At 34.1% G+C, this 17,901-nt stretch overlaps 1 protein-coding gene across 3 annotated transcripts in view; it reads left to right on the top strand.

Moving 5' to 3' along the window:
- LOC111420385 (WD repeat-containing protein Rbcn-3B) overlaps positions 1 to 17,094 on the top strand; it is a 33,545-nt gene extending 16,451 nt beyond the window's left edge. For all 3 annotated transcript variants that reach the window (XM_023053359.2, XM_023053361.2, XM_023053360.2), the window contains 7 exons: positions 9,104 to 9,202; positions 9,266 to 9,870; positions 9,920 to 10,559; positions 10,616 to 10,929; positions 10,987 to 11,113; positions 11,179 to 11,349; positions 16,465 to 17,094. In XM_023053359.2, coding sequence (XP_022909127.1) covers positions 9,104 to 9,202; positions 9,266 to 9,870; positions 9,920 to 10,559; positions 10,616 to 10,929; positions 10,987 to 11,113; positions 11,179 to 11,349; positions 16,465 to 16,637 — 2,129 coding nt within the window. In that variant the 3' untranslated portion in view covers positions 16,638 to 17,094. The remainder of the gene's footprint in view (positions 1 to 9,103; positions 9,203 to 9,265; positions 9,871 to 9,919; positions 10,560 to 10,615; positions 10,930 to 10,986; positions 11,114 to 11,178; positions 11,350 to 16,464) is intronic.
- Positions 17,095 to 17,901: the final 807 nt, after the last annotated feature.

Here is a 17,901-nt window from a genome sequence, read left to right on the forward strand (position 1 = left end):
CTCTTTAAACTTTGCTGTATAGAAGAACCTCTTAGATTGTTGCTACTTTTTTTTATAATTACGCTATTATATGTATAATTAAGCACACACCACGTTCGAGCTACTACGAGGGCAGTATATGAACGGAATTCGTGCTAGGCATTACTATTTATTTTTTAAATTATATTTTCCAATTTTTTCTGGCTTGGTAAATTTAAAGTTCTTTATGTGAATCAGCGTCAGTCAACGGAAAAAATATATATTTATGGTTAACAACAAGCATCGCATCGTTTTGGTGTTGTCGAATTGCTCAAAGAAAGATGCGGATTACATTCGCAAACTAAATTTTTTTACCACTATGCATTTTTAAAATCTGGGTGCGGATTAGATTCGAGTGCGGATAAGATTCGAGAAAATACGGTAATAAACATTTCGAAAAAAATTTATTAGAAAAATCGCTTTAGAATAATGTATCCTTCAACCGTTAATGCTCTGATTCGGAAGATACGGGACACCCTGTATACAATAACCTAACACTCAATTACAACTGAAACTCGAACTAATACAGGGTCCGGCAGTGACAAGGAAAGATTTAAAGTAGGGTTTGCAGCGCGCCGCGAAGTGATGGGGAAGAAAGTAGCCAACTTGCTAAGACCTGCATAATTTGCCATTTAGTTTACAATGGAGCGTTGGACGGGTGAGCATCGCGGTTACGCAGTTAAAGCCTATTTTCAAAACGGTGAGATTTCGGAAAATGGGCAAATCATCGGTCCATATTTTTTTGAAGATGCCGTTACCGTTAATTCTGTACGATACGTTGCAATGATTCAGAATTATCTCACACCACAACTTGAAGGCCTTCCAGGGAATGAAGACACACTTTTTCAACAAGACGGGGCAACAAGTCACACTACAAGAATTTCAATGAATGCTGTAAGTGCTTTGAAACGGCGATATCAGTTGGCCCCCTAGGTCTCCCGACCTAACCCCCTGCGACTTCTTTATGCAAAACTTTCAGACACGACTCCAAGAATGCATAAATTGTAACGGAGGACATTTGGCGGATGTAGTACTCAAAAAATATTTTCTTTGACTTTGTAAACCAAATGGCAAATCATGCAGGTCTTGGCAAGTCGGCTACTTTCTTCCCCATCACTTCGCGGCGCGCTGCAAACCCTACCTTAAATCTTTCCTTTTCACTGCAGAACCTTGTATTAAATCCGAAGCTTTCTTGTTCAAGGTCTAGTGTTAGTTAGTTCTAGTTTTACACCAGCACTGTTACTATGTAGCACTAACAGTATACCTAGAACTAGAATCATTTGGGTTTAGCCGCACGTCTCTAAAGACAGCTAAACCCGAATGATTCTAGTTCTAGGTAGAGTGTTAGTTCTACTTTTACACTTGCACTGTCATTAGAACTAATATTAGACCTAGAACTAGAAACATTTAGGTTTAGCTGTACGTCTCTTAAGACGGCTAAACCCAAATGATTTTAGTTATATTATACAGGGCGTTTCATAATATATGCGCAGGATTTCAGGTTGTGATAGCTTGTCCAAACATTTGAAAAAAGTTTCTATCAACTTATCCTCTAAAATGAACCATTTTCGAGATACAGGGTGTTGAAATTGACTAAAAACGTTTTTTTGCTAATATCCCCGGAACCATTTATCGTGCAGAAAACAGCCTTTGTAAGCATTTTCTACTCATAATAAGCTAAGTTTTGTGCGAGAAAAATGTTTTTTAAAGTTATATTGGTGAAGATTTTGAAGGGGTAGTGGTTGTTTTTCTCCCCAACCTCTACGCCACTGTAGAGGTTTTGAGACGCCCATTTAAACCTTGTTTCTACGCATTCACCAACGACTATGGGAATATGGAAGTTTTATAAGGAATACTGCTGATAATGGGCGTCCTATGAAAGTTGCAAATCACCAAGTAGAAGAGGCTATCCTCAACGAAATTGATGAAAATCTTTCCACAAGTGCCATAAAACTTGCTCACAACTTAAACCTATCTCACTCGACGGTTTGGACAATTTTGAAAAGGCAACTTTTGTATCCCTACCATATCCAAACAGTATAAGCCTTATTGCCAAGAGATTTTCCGCCAAGATTGGCTTTTTGTACATGGATGCAAGACAAAATAGTTCAAAATCCTGAGTTTGGAGTTCTGTTTACCGATGAAGCATCTTTCTCGAAGGATGGTATTTTAAATTTGCACAATAACCACATATGGACAGAAGAAAATCCACATGAAATTGCAGAAGGCCATCATCAGCAACAATTTTCCGTAAATGTTTGGGCTGCCATCGTCGGTGATCATTTGATAGGCCCACATTTTTTACCGAACAGATTAAACGGAGCAGATTATCGACAATTTCTAGAAGAAGTACTGCCGGAACTGTTGGAAGATGTACCACTTCATGTAAAACAAAATATGTACTTTATGCATGATGGAGCTCCGGCCCACTTTAGTTTGGTTGCTCGCCAATACTTGAACGACGAATACCCAGACCGTTGGATCGGTCGAGGAGGTCCGCACCCTTGGCCACCGCGATCTCCCTAACTTAATTTAGATTTTTTCTTTTGGGGCCATCGAAAGACCCTAGTCTACGCTACTCCAGTTGAAAATGTTGACCAATTAAGAGAGCGCATTGTTGTATCTTGCGACATAATTCGGAATACTTCGGGAATTTTCCTGCGTGATTTTAACGGCCTACACACGTAGACTTTTGTGGCGTCGTGCCGCACTTCTCTAACCGCTATCGACGGACCTATAGCAATGCATATCTGGCCAGACAATAGCCAAGAAATTGGCTGCAGAATACCAATACTACTTGCAGAAGATTAAATACTTCCTATAGAGGACAACTACTACCTATACAATACTAGAAACTGCTTAAAAAGATAGATATCGTCTATAGAAACCTAAGTACTGCTACCAATAGACTACAAATTGGTTGCAGAATACCGATACTACTTGTAGAAGACTAAATACTGCCAGCAAAAGGCTAAAAACTCCTTGCGGAAGACAAATACTACCTATACAATACTAGAAACTGTTTGCAGAAGATAGATATTGTTTATGGAAGGCTAGGTACTGCTACCAATAGCCAAGGAATTGATTCCAGAATACTAATACTGCTTGCAGAAGACTAAATACTTCCTGTAGACGATCAAACATTCCTTGCGGAAGACAAATACTACCTGTGCAATACTAGAAACTGCTTAAAAAGATAGATATTGTTTATACAAGGCTAGGTACTGCTATCAATAGACTACAAATTGGTTCCAGAATACTAATACTGCTTGTAGAAAATTAAATATTGCTGGCAGAAAGCTAAATACTGCCAGACAACTTTACAAGCTCATTTATGGCGGTAGTTTTTCAGTTTCTGTTGATGTAATTTTTTGATTTTGAGTCCCATAAACATGGGTACATTCTATATAGGTTTATAAATTTTTTCCAAAAATCCTTTTCGGCGAACGATGCCATTTCGATGGACGTTGGAAATAAACTAAAGCGATACTTTCGGTGTCGTATGCACGTCGCAATCCCATACACGTTGACTCGCCGGAGCCTGCCACGGTCTTGAATCCGTCGCCGTCGCCGCTGCCGATGCCGTCGCATGAGTCCTGGCGCTTTAGACAGTCAATGCGTCGAAGATTTGCTGCGTGCATTGAAGCTAACGGCGGATATTTTCAACATTTAATTTAACTGTGTATGATTTGTAATTGTTTCTTTTTAATTATGCAATTATGAAGTTAACGTTTGCTTTTGTTACTTGTTCTATCGTTTTAGTAAAATAATATTTTTATTTCAAAAAATTGACCATGTTATTCAACATAAAAATTGATTTTTCTCGAAAACGATTAACTTTAGAGCTCATGAGCTTTAGTAGTTTTTTTGTGTAGAAATGGGCGTCTCAAAACCGTACTTTTTCCAGTGGCGTAGAAGTTGGAGAGAAAAACAACCACTACCCCTTCAAAATCTTCACCAATTATGACTTTAAAAAATTTTTTTCTCGCACAAAACTTAGCTTATTATGAGTAGAAGTGCTTACAAAAGCTGTTTTCTGTACGATAAACGGTTCCGGAGATATTCGCAAAAAAACGATTTTTTTTTATTAAATTTCAACACCCTGTATCTCGAAAATGGTGCATTTTAGAGGGTAAGTTGATAGAAACTTTTTTTCAAATTTTTGGACAAGCTATCACATCCTGAAGTCCTGCGCATATATTATGAAACACCCTGTATAATCTAATATACGTACTTTTCTAATACGTACAGGTGTCCCAATTTCGATGTCCGCAAAGGCTATCTCCGAAACTAAAAGAGATAGAAAAAAAGTAGCTTACATGTCATGATCTCGTTTTTCGAGAAAATGCTAATGCCGAAAACTCCGAACAGCTATCGTCTTTTGTTTTCGCCCTATCGGCAAAAACTGAAAATTTTGCGAATACGACATTCGCAAATATCTCACTTATTATCAAAGATGGAGTATTATAAATAAAACATTATATGGGCTACTTTTTACGAAGAGATCAGTGGCGTAGGTAGAATTTTTTTCCCATCTTTTATTTTCGAGATTTTAGACGTAACTTTATTTTTTTAAATGGAAACCATAGTTGGCTATGACTTAAAATAATTTGTTATTTTCTTCTGATAACAAATATATATAGTTTGTAGGGTATATTTCTTATGGTTATTGAATAATTAACAAAAATTCATTTTGTTCTGTCTAAAACTAATGTATGTATTTAAAAGTTAATGTTGCTATGGTGATAACCATACATACTATGATGGAACATAATGTATCAAATAATTGCCAAAGTTTGTATTTAAAAATTCGATATCAACTCTGGCATTATGCACCAGCGTGTTAAGTGTCAAAGTATAACAAAACTGAATAAAACTTTACAATGAATTTCGAAAATTATGAAAAATGTATCATGATGGAATGCGATATGTTATCAGATAAGAATGCGACGTTAGCCGCGGAATTTTATTTCACAAGATATCCAGAAAGAAGACAACCGCACGTACGAACCTTCAGCCGGTCAGCAGAAAATTTAATAGATATTTGGTCCTTCTCCAAACCACATACAAAAACATACCAAAATGACCTGCAAGAGAAATTGCAACAAGACGTCTGACCCAAAAGACACCGCTCCCGAATATGAAAGAAAAATAAGTATAAACCATACAAAGCGGGGCTAACTCATTATTTACGTGCCGGAGATGTCAATCGAAGATTAGAATTTTGTAGATGATATTTAAAAAAATTAAATAATCTGCTGTTTGTTCAAAATGTAATCTGGACCGATGAAGTCTCTGAGTGTTCAAAGAAGATTGGGGTTCAATGTATGGTGTGCCCTTTTAGATAATAGAATTTTGGCATATAGTATCTACCATAAAAACTTAAACTCAGGGAAATACCTCAATATATTAAGGCAGCACATTGAGCCTTTGGACGACAATTTGCCACTAAATATGTCTCAAATGATATATTTTCAATATAACGGAGCACCAGCACATAATGCCAGAGTTGTTAGTGAATTTTTAAATACTACTACAAACTCAAGGACAGTAGAATCTAACAGGACTGCTACATCCATTGTTGTGACAGCCTACCCGCAAACTACGTTACACACAGGTTATATCCTAGACGTATTCATATTAGTTTTGAAGTTTTATGTTTTTAGACGTATTAATGTCTATCATATAACCTCTAAAAACATAGACAGTTATCAGGCATGGCAAATAGTGTGACGTAGAGTGCGGGCAACCAACCCGTAGTCGACTACAAAAATACAATGGATGTAGCAGTCCTGTTAGATTCTACTGTCCTTGCTACAAACTTTGGCAATAATTGGAAACAATGCTTTCCCTCATGGTATGGTTATCACCATAACAACATTAAGTTTTAAATACATACAATAGCTTTAGAAAGAACAAACAAAATTGATACATTATATTCCATCATAGTATGTATGGTTATCACCATAGCAACATTAACTTTTAAATACATACATTAGATTTAGATGGAACAAAATGAATTTTTGTTAATTATTCAATAACTATAAGAAATATACCCCACAAACTATATACAGGGTGATTCATAAGTAATGGGCCAAATTGTAAATGTACGTTCAGGAGGCCAAAATAATAATATTTTCATTAACAATAATGGGTCTTAGTCCGCTCTTTACTGAGATACAGGATGTTAAAGCGAAAAAAATAAAATAGATTTTTGTTAATAGATCAGCTACTTTTCTACATAATGACTCATAGTTGACTTATAGTTTTTGTAAGGGTAAACAATAATGTGTGAGAGGATTTGAGTTAACTCGTAGATGTCGCCACATGCGCCATATGAATTAGATGAAATCAGCTCCAAATTTTTTATCGCTCATTATTTTACAACATACTTGTTTAATTTGGATAGCCCCATCATTTCTGTAGAAAAAAGCTATACTTCTTTGATCTTGAAAATATTAACGATTTTCGAGATATTTGAATTTTACTAATTCACTACACTACATTTCACGGTGGTCGACGTAGCATTAATCTGTTAAGACACAAGCATGGCATGGAATGTTGACATTTACCTAACCGTAATTGATAATTGATAACAATATTAAACTGAAACCATAAAAAAATTACGTAATAAAACAATTTATTGTACGCCAGTTAATAAAACGAAATACAACATTAGAACAGACTTGAACTAAGACCACTTACGACAACTGTTATCAAAACCTACATGTTAATGTTGTGCGAAGTTAAATTAAATTTAAGCTTAATTATGAGCTACTGCAAAAGGTTTTCAACATGACCACCACCAGCATTTATACACGCATTTAACCGTTTGGTTAAGGATTGTCTGACTTTAAAAAATGTAGCAGGATTATTTCGTATTGAATTGGCTGCATCTTGAATTCTATTCCATAACTCGTCTCGTGTATTTATAGTAGGTTCAGCATAGACCATTGATTTCATGTAACCCCACACATGGTGGCCACTGAAATTCACTACCACGTCCAATCCAACGGTGAGGGAATGTTTCATTCAGATGTTCGCGCACAGCACGTGAAAAATGTGGAGGAGCACCGTCTTGCATGAACCACATATTTCTTCTTAGTTGTAATGGAAGATCTCCCAAGAGGTCGACTAAGTCATTATTTAAAAAAATTAAATATGACTCTCCATTTAAATTAGGAGGTAATTCAACTGCACCACACATTTATTTTAAACTCGTGCTGGAAATGTCTATCTTTTTTTAAACGAGGGTTTTCGGTTTCCCAGGCATGACTATTTCGCCAATTAAAAACTCCGCGTCTGGTAAAGGTTGCTTCATCCGTGAAAAGAATGTTATTTAGGAATGTTGGATTATTATTCAATTTTCCTTTTAGCCACTGACAAAATTGAACTCTGATTCGATAATCTGTTGGAAGTAAATTTTGCACAGGTATAAAATGATAGGGATATAAATTTTCCTTGTGTAAAATTCTAGTCACGGATGGTTGGCTTATTCCAGTTGCTGCAGACAATCGACGAGTGCTTATTTCAGAATTTTGCGCAATTCTTACCAAAATTTCATCTTCTTGCTGCGGAGTGATAATCTTAGGACGTCCTGTATGATATTTTGGACGAAATGAACCTGTTTCACCCAATCGATTATAAATATTTTGAAATATCTTCCAGTTTGGCTGCCTTCTGTAAGGGTACATTTCACGATATTTTCTGGATGCTGCTTGCCCAGAAAAACGTTCTTGTGCGTAAACGCATAACATGTCTCTCATTTCTTCGTTTGAAAAGTGATTATGTCTCGGCATTTTGATTTATGTTAGGACAAGAATGAATCAGTTTACTTAACAATAAAATGTTTTAAACTATTCATTAAACGTAAAAGCTCATTGACGTTTCATAATTCATATGGTGCATGTGGCGACATCTACGAGTTAACTCAAATCCTCTCACACATTATTGTTTACCCTTACAAAAACTATAAGTCAACTATGAGTCATTATGTAGAAAAGTAGCTGATCTATTAACAAAAATCTATTTTATTTTTTTCGCTTTAACATCCTGTATCTCAGTAAGGAGCAGACTAAGACCCATTATTGTTAATGAAAATATTATTATTTTGGCCTCCTGAACGTACATTTACAATTTGGCCCATTACTTATGAATCACCCTGTATATTTGTTATCAGAAGAAAATAACAAATTATTTTAAGTCATAGCCAACTATGGTTTCCATTTAAAAAAATAAAGTTACGTCTAAAGTCTCGAAAAGAAAAGATGGGAAAAAAATTCTACCTACGCGACTGAATTCTTCGTAAAAAGTTGCCCATATAATGTTTTATTTATAATACACCATCTTTGATAATAAGTGAAATATTTGTGATTGTCGTTTTTGCAAAATTTTCAGTTTTTGCCGATAGGGCGAAAACAAAAGACGATAGTTGTTCGGAGTTTTCGGCATTAGCATTTTCTCGAAAAACGAGATCATGACATATAAGCTACTTTTTTTCTATCTCTTTTAGTTTCGGAGATAGCCTATGCGGACATCGAAATTGGGACACCCTGTACATTTAACCTTTTAATTACTTCAATAAAAATGTACGACGATCTAGCGCTGAATAACAATTAAAACTAGAACTAACACTAAACCCGAAACTTTCTAGTTCTAGGTCTAGTGTTACTTCTAGTTTTACACCAGCACTATTACTATGTAGCACTAACAGTATACCTAGGACTAGAATCATTTGGGTTTAGCCGCACGTCTCTAAAGACAGCTAAACCCGAATGATTCTAGTTCTAGGTAGAGTGTTATTTCCGGTTTTAGTTCAATAAAAATATACAACAACCTGGCGCTGAATAACAACTAAAACTAAAATTAACTTAACGCTATCATTAGACCTAGAACTAAAAAGTTTCGGATTGATCCCTAGAATGGATTTAAGTTCATAATTTTAGTTCCACAAAACATGTAGAATTTTTGACATATTTTAGTAATTTTTTCTGAATGATGCAAATAGGTTAATATGAAACATACGTAATTTTTGTACCTCCACAAAAGAGTGCTAAAAAGTTCCTATTAATTTTTATTTCTTTAGGTATATTAGCAAAAATGAAAGAAGGCGCAGAAAATGTTCAAACAAAAATCCAAGCGAAAGCCGAAAGCGTGCTTAAACCACAATTCGAGAATTCAAAAGGTTCATAAACCAAAATTACCCCAATTTCATTTAATTAACTTTGCGTATACATTTTTTTTGTAGATAGTAACGATTTCAACTTGAAAAGCAGTAAACATCTTTTAGCTTCAATTGAAAATAGTCACGGTATGGAAATAGCGCAATTATTACTTTCTTTATTACACGCTTGGGGTATAGATAACGATCTCGATACGGTTTGTCAAGTAAAACTTGGATTATTACGGCCTATGGTACCAGTTTCTTTTGGTGTTTTATCAAAATCGAATCATATGTCTCTGTTACTTCCCACTTGGCACACAGCCGTTCCTATCGATGAAGAAAAATTAATGGTCGATCGTTCGTTAGCGAATAGCTTACCTTTAGAATTGGTTAAAAGAGAACATTTAACCAGAGTGTTTACGTCGAGAACGCATTGGGAACTTAGCACGACGCTTACAAGTAATCATTTAATAGCTATTATCGCTTTATGTCACACTTTAATGTCGATGAGCAACGCGACGTTTGTCCCAGAACAAGAACGTAATCGAAAATTACACAGAATGTGTTCGAGGGTGAAGTGGAGTAAACAAGATGAGGAACACGAAGAAATGTTTACGCAACAACAAGCTCATATTAAACAGGGTTGGTCTTTGTTGGCAACTTTACATTGTGTGTTATTACCTGATAAGGTAAAAGTGGATATAAAAAAATTTTATTGGAGTAAAAATATTTTTGTAGGTGGTTGGAAATGGATCGAAATCTTTTAAACGTCCACATGTTGAGATGATGGCAAAAAGATGGCAACATCATTGTGTGGAAGTTCGCGAAGCTGCTCAAGCGCTTCTCCTGGCCGAATTAGGACGGTTGGGTCCGAAAGGACGTAAAGTTCTTGTTGAATCATGGGCTCAATTCCTTCCATTATATACCCAAAGCGAAATGATTAATCAGCAATCGAATCAAACAAATTCCAATCATGTTAACAATTCTGGTCAGAATAATTCACCAGAAACTGTGGAGGATGAAGATGAAGAAGAGGAAGAGGAACATTTTAGGAAACCGTCCAGCATTGCTGAATTAAAGCGAAAACAAACTACCGCTGTTATTTTATTAGGAGTTATCGGGGCAGAATTTGGACAAGACATAACGAACGATAAAAAAGTTAATGAAGATAAATGGAAAGGTTCGGTTGCGGAAGGGTTTGGAAACGGAAATAGTAATTTGGCGCGTTTAACTTCGATGGCTCTATCTCATTTATTATTAGCATCACCTTCTAGTAAGTTACCAGCGCATACTCCATTAAGGAGGGCTGCTATAGATCTGATTGGACGCGGGTTTACTGTTTGGGAACCTTATTTAGATATTAGTAAAATTCTTTTAGGTAACCATTTATTTTTGATGTAATAAAATTTGTATTGATCAAGTCGATCATTTTAGGTTTACTAGAATTATGTGCAGAAGCTGATAAATTAGTGCCAAATATGACTTATGGATTACCATTGACACCACATGTTGATTCATGTCGAACTGCAAGACATGCTTTGGTTTTAATAGCGACAGCTAGACCGGCTGCTTTTATAACAACAATGGCTAGAGAAGTAGCCAGATATAATGCGATGCAACAAAATGCGCAGACCCTTAATGTTAACATGAATAATACTGTTTTACATAAAGCTAAACCAGAAATATTACGTTGTGTGGAAATGCTTATAGATAAATTACCCATAGAGATGACTGATTTATTAGTAGAAGTAAATAAATTTATTATTATTTTATAAAACGTAATTTAAAAAATTATTTTTTTTTAGTTAATGGATATAATTTTGCATTGCTTAGATCCAGGCCACTTAAAATCTAAAACTCTTCAAGAGGTCTTTCCAGTTATTTGTAAATTTAACCAATTATCACATTGTTTTACAACAAGACGGATAGCAGGTTAATTTTGATAAAAAATTTATTACAAGAATTAAAGTAATTCATATTAATAAAAAATTTTTTAGTTGGTGCATCAAATGGAACATTAACAATTTACGAACTAAGGCAAGCGAAATGTACAACAATATCCGCTCATTCATCTCCAATAACAGCTTGTTGCTTTAGCCCTGATGGAAAATACTTAGTCAGTTATGCTTGTGGAGAAAATAAACTTTGTTTTTGGCAAAGCAGTACAGGTAATTTATTATTCTTTTAATTATTTAATGAGTCATGCGTTAAATTTCGAGCGGGCGCGCCCGATTTTATAACACGATTGGGCGCGTGTCATAAATTTTATGACATCAGGTCCGTATTAATATGACCGGTGTGAAAATAGCACGCCAAACATTTTAACCGAAGACATCCGAGTATACGCTAAAGTCAGTTTTACACGATCATTTTTAGGTAAATTAAAAAGTATAACCCGACGTAAACGAGAATGTGCCCCGCGAATCTGACTACTGTAAAGTGTATCTAAAACTACCCCTTACGAAATAGCGTGGTTAGATTTTGTTACAGTCATTTCCTAAAGACACTTTTAGCCACCCCCAAGAAAAAAATCGCCACGTGTAAACGAGATTGTACTCCGCGGATCTGATGATTGTAAAATATACCTATAATTACTCCCTATGAGATAGCGTGCCCAGATTTTCTTACAGTCATTTCTGACTACTTAACATTTCTGCTGATCTGACTACTTAAAATTGTGTCTGAAATTATTTTACCCTTTTTTTAGATTTGCGAAAATTAATAAATAATATTAATAAACATTTTTTATTTATTCTTTCTAATTGATCCAATGTTCTTTTATTGACCAATATTTGTAATTTATAACAGCTGTAAGTGTTTGTGTAATTTAATTCTTTGCATTATTTTTTTTCCCATTAAATTTATTTTGCTATAGATTTGGCTGATGATGTAGTATTGTGAGGAGATTGTTGCGATTTGATTAACCAAAAGTACTTTATCGAGTTTACTTTTTTTTTACGAGGGGTGGGAAATCAGCTATCAGAGATCTAGTCCATAAATATCCAGACCAGATATCTTATAGAAGGTAGTTTTAGGTGCAATTAGCAGTAGTCAGATACGCGGAGCACTTTTGCGTTTACTTGTGGCGAATTTTTTTCGTTTGGAGGTGGCTAAAACCGTCTTTAGAAAATGGTTGCAACAAAATCTGACCACGCTATCTTATAGAGAGTAATTTTAGATACAATTAGCAGTAGTCAGATACGAGGAGCACATTTGCGTTTACTTGTGGCGAATTATTTTCGTTAGGGGGTGGGAAAACCGTCTTTAGGAAATGAGTACAACAAGATCTGGCCACGCTATCTTATAGAGGGTAATTTTAGATGCAATTAGCATTATTCAGATACGAGGAGCACATTTGCATTTACTTGTGGCGAATTTTTTTCGTTAGGGGGTGGGATAACAGTCTTTAGGAAATGAGTGCAACAAAATCTGGCCATGCTATCTTATAGAGGGTAATTTTAGATACAATTATCAGTAGTCAGATACGAGAAGCACATTTGCGTTTACTTTTAGCGAATATTTTCGTTAGGTGGTGAGAAAACCGTCTTTAGGAAATGAGTGCAACAAAATCTGGTCATGCTATCTTATAGAGAGTAATTTTAGATACAATTAGCAGTAGTCAGATACGAGGAGCACGTCACCTAGTTCTAGTGTTAGTTCTAGTGATAGTGCTAGTATAAAACTAGAACTAACACTAGACCTAGAACTAGAAACATTCGGGTTTAGCCGTCTTGAGAGACGTGCGGCTAAACCCGAATGTTTCTAGTTCTCGGTCTAGTGTTAGTTTTAGTTTAATTAGAATATGCAACATAGTGATATCTTATGTTAACTAGCACTACTTACAACTGTCACTAGAACTAGCATTAGACCTACAAGTAGAAACATTCAGGTTTAGCCGTCTTATATTGAATATTTCCATAATTTCACGAAAAACCGAAAAGATTGAAATATTGAAAAGATGAAAAAAATTTCGATTCCCACAAAATTATCATTACGGACCTGTATTTTTCAAAAATGACCGAAACCTTCATGTATGACTCAAAACCTGTTTATAATACATTTATACAGGGTGTCCCGTTAAGCGTACGGAGCGGCTGTATCTCTAGAACGGTAAGGCCAAGAGGTTTGGGAAAAAAATCCTTATAAGCAAAGTGACCAAGAGAAATAGCTGGAAATTATTTTGAAGTTCGTAATTCGACCGCTAGGGGGCGTAACTGCCATTGAGAAACATAAAGTTGCCGCTATCTCAGAAACTTTCTCACATTTTAATATCTCCTAGACCATTCAACCGATTTGAATGTTTTCGGTGTTGTTTGAAAAAGCATTTTATGCTCTTTTTAAAGATATTTTCAGTAAGATCGTCTGCTTTAAAACAAATGAGCTAGAGGACGTTATCTGCAGCGATTACATATTTTTGTGATTTTTGAAGAAAAGTTAAATGGAACGATACTATTTACTTCACAGACCCTTAGTCACCTTAAAATTTGCTAAATTTTAGTGAAAACCGCATCACGATATCGCCACCCGTTCTCGAGTTATAGAAGAAAATGTTAAAAACTCGAGTGCCATCAATCGGATCCAGTTACCTCATCGAGAAAAACAAATCACATTATCATGGTAATTGTAAACATGTCATTTACTAACGCAGAAGAGTATGATAGAGCGTATGACGATTTATTTTCAATGTTTCGAATACGATGCAACTGCATGGCAAAAATGTGCAATGCAATTACGACAAAGAAAGACATTTTTCTCTAAAAGTGTTTTTAAGATTACGGAAAACTGGCAACGTGTAGCCCATTCAGACATCTCTATGAATTCCTAAATCATATTGGTGCGCAATGTGATCCCACATAATCTGGGAACTCCGAAAACAATTGTCCACAAGAGTTCTCAAGAGAATAATATCTCCACCACGTTGTTTTACATCAGGCCTTAACAGATACCGATTATGATAACAGACTGAACTATTACCATTGACTTTTAAATATGATTTGGGCAAATCCAAACCTTTTATCACAAATGCTATGGATGCATGAAGCATCTGTCCATAAGCTGATGTAAACTTGCATAATATGCATTCTTGGTTCGAGCAAAACCTACATTGCTTTCACCCCTTTATCTATTGGGTAGACTAAACGACCTGACTGTTCAAGAAAAACCAATAACCAGGGAAAATGTGACAAAACACTAAATACTAGTAAAAACGTGTCCAGGGAAGAGACTTAGCAGCACTTTTTTTTCGTCGAAACTAGATTAAATAAATGCATCGAGGTTTATGTAAGACATTTCGAACATTAGTGAGCTATTTTTGCCAAAAATTTAAGTTATTCTAAGTGTTTCGGTTTATTTTGTTTTATTATCATTGTTGATGTTTCATTGATCCGTTGGCTTTTCAACACGCCTCAAAAGTAGTTTTGAAGCAGTTCTAAGCTTGGATAAAGTGTGGAGGAAGGTTCTAGATACTAAAATTTTTGTTATCACTTATTTGTTTCCTAAGGTAACTTGATCCGATTAAGATATACCAATTTTTAACATTTTCTTTTATAATTGGAGAATGGATGGAGATATCGAGATGCGGTTTTCACTAATATTTAGCAAATTTTATGGTGATTAACGGTCTGTGAAGTAAATAGTACCGTTCCATTTAACTTTTTTTCAAAAATCACAAAAATATGTAACCGCTGCAGATAACGTCCTTACTGACGGTCTTACTGAAAATATCTTTAAAAAGAGCATGAAATGCTCTTTCAAACAAGACCAAAAATATTCAAATCGGTTGAATGGTCCAGGAGATATTAAAATGTAAACATTTGAAAACGCATTGGCCTCCCCCTCCTTTATTATGACAGATATGAAAAATATTGCAAAACAAAAGCGATGCGGTATTATCCAAGCTACTAAATGATGTTGTCAAAGTTATAGCTCATCGTCTAACTTTCTGAGATAGCGGGAATTTTATGTTTCTCTATGGCAGTTACGCCCCCTAGCGGTCGAATTACGAACTCTTGCCCACTTTGCTTATAAAGATTTTTTTCCCAAACCTCTAGTCCTTACCGTTGTTGAGATACAGCCGCTCCGTACGCTTAACGGGACACCCTGTATTCTTTAATACATACCATAATATAAATACGGCCTTATAAATCAACAATTAATGTGTAAATTTTTTGCCTTTTATAATTTTTTTTGCCATAAAAGCAACGTCAATACAGGGTGAACCGACACAGAGCAGGGACATGTAGAGTACAATAAATTAAGATGATTTAACACAAGTTATCTCTATACTAAGTTGTACCCCTGAGGAGTTATAGGCCTTCAAAGTTGAGTCTTAAACTTTTAAAACATTTAATATCTTCGAAGTACATTAAGATAAAAAAATCAAATTCGGTATATGTTATGAGTATACCAAGGGTATTAATTGGTAGCAAGTTGAGACCAATTGAGACATTTCAACGGGTTGATTAAGGGTGATGGTACCCTAAATTTTGGCAGACTTTTTTAACCTTTTGGCGGATTTAATTACATTATTACCTCATTTCATGTGAAATTTAATTCTAAAACTTTTTTGACTATTATTATTTTTTTGAAAACTTTGTCGTTTTCATAAAAAACTCAAATAACTAAAGACACAAAAATTCAGTAGTCGGCTGTGAAATTGTACGTCAAAATTGACAAATAGGTTATAAAGTCTTGTTGTCAAATAAGTTTATAACCTATTTGTCAAGTTGACGTACAATTTCATAGCCGACAACTGAATTTTCGATTATTTTAATTTTTTTATTCGCTTATTAAATTCGTTATTTTTTTCTGATTACAAAAATATAGGGTTCGAGAGATCTATTTCTTATTGTTTTAGAATAAAGCTAAAAATAAACTTTTTTTTTAGTGTTCGAAGAAATTAAATTTACAGTTTCCTGTAAATTACGGTACTATAACTAAAATTTAAAACAACATATTTCTCCAATCCAAAACAATGCAATCCATTAAATATTTCCGTATTAACAGTTGGTGTAATAAACATAATTATTTGTTTTTAAATACCAGAAAAGTAATACTCCGTAATTTACAGGAAACTGTAAATTTCATTTAAAAAATGTTATTTTTAGATTTATTCTAAAACAATAAGAAATAGATAAAAATACAATGATTAGCTATGAGTTGTGTTCGTCACTGGTTGCCGCTAATTACGCAAATGACTTTTCCAGGATTCAAAAAACTCATCACTTATTGCTAAATAAATAATTAATTTATCATGACTTACTATATCTATATTTATTTTATAGGCATGTTTGGACTTGGAACAGCTCAAACACGTTGTATAAAATCGTACAGTACAGCTCCAATAGCAGACGTTTCAAGATTAAACCCAATGCGTTTAGCTAAATTGGTTTGGATCAATAATCGAATGGTAACATTAATGTTAGCGGATGGATCAGAAACTAGGTTCAATGTGTAACGGCCAATAACAAAGGATCTTGATCATAAGCTTTATAAAAAAAAAGAAAGAAACCTCTTTACTCTTCTTACCTATCTCTTATTAATTATTAAACCACAACTTGTTACTATTGTTGTCGTTCGCCATTGGAAAAACCCAAAAATGTTTGAAAAGTGGTTAATAGTGTAGGTCGTTTCTAAATTTTTTCCGAAACTTAGAAAACTATAATTATATTGCACAGTGTTTTAAAAAGTACGTACGATTGAGTCGCATTATTACAGACGTGGTTTTTCGTGTCAAGGGTGACAATAAGTATTAAAATAAAACGGTGTAGATGAAAGAAACAAAAATAACGAATCACAGATTGGAAAAGAAACCAGTATATTAGTAGTAAATGGTACGTTAAATATTTATAATATAATCACTGAATGTTGTATAACATTGAAAATCAATTCGTGCCTGGCTTCTGGTGTAAAAAAAATATATATATGAACAGCAATGAAAATAAGTTTTTGTGTATTTCTACAGAGACTTATTTTAATGACTGTATATAATAATCTTTACAAATCCTTCTATATACATATTCAAAATGATTGCAAGAAAATGGGTTTTAATTTAAGTTTTCTTTTCATCCAAGAAAATGGATGAATAAAATGATTTTAACTAAGCTCTTAATAGTTTACCAAATATTAAAAAAGAAATACAGCTTAAACATGTTACCCGCATTATTTATTAATATTTTAAATTGCGTAGGTATTAATTATTGTTTTATTTTTTTAGTTTGGAGATCTTTTTTGTTGTTCCTTTTTTAGCGTATCATAACAGTGTAACTAGTAGCTTTTAGTTTCCAGAATCTAAACCGTTAAGACATAGAATGTAAATGATTTTTTAGTAAATTTATTAATTTTATTGTTATTATTATTAATACGATTTTTAAAAAAACAATTTAGTTACTCGTTGTACATTAGCTCGTGTATAAAAAAGAAACAGAATAAGTTGATATTTGTATATAAGAGATGCATGAATTATTTATTATTTAAATATATACCATTGTTTGTTAGGATGTTTTTCTTTCTTGTGAATTATTACGAGTTTAAAAGAAAACGTCGGATCTAGTAGAAAGAAAAGTTGAACTTGTTAATTTTTATTAAAACCTACAGCACTGGAGAACTTGGAATGTTTTGAATAAATAAATAATTAAATTGGAAGTATTTTAACATTACACGTTCTCATCTACAATTCATTGTATCATCTAGTCACAAAAAAAAATCGATTTTTAAATATA

This window comes from Onthophagus taurus, chromosome 7 (genome assembly GCF_036711975.1).
Source record: "Onthophagus taurus isolate NC chromosome 7, IU_Otau_3.0, whole genome shotgun sequence".
Taxonomy (NCBI): Eukaryota; Metazoa; Arthropoda; class Insecta; order Coleoptera; family Scarabaeidae; genus Onthophagus; species Onthophagus taurus.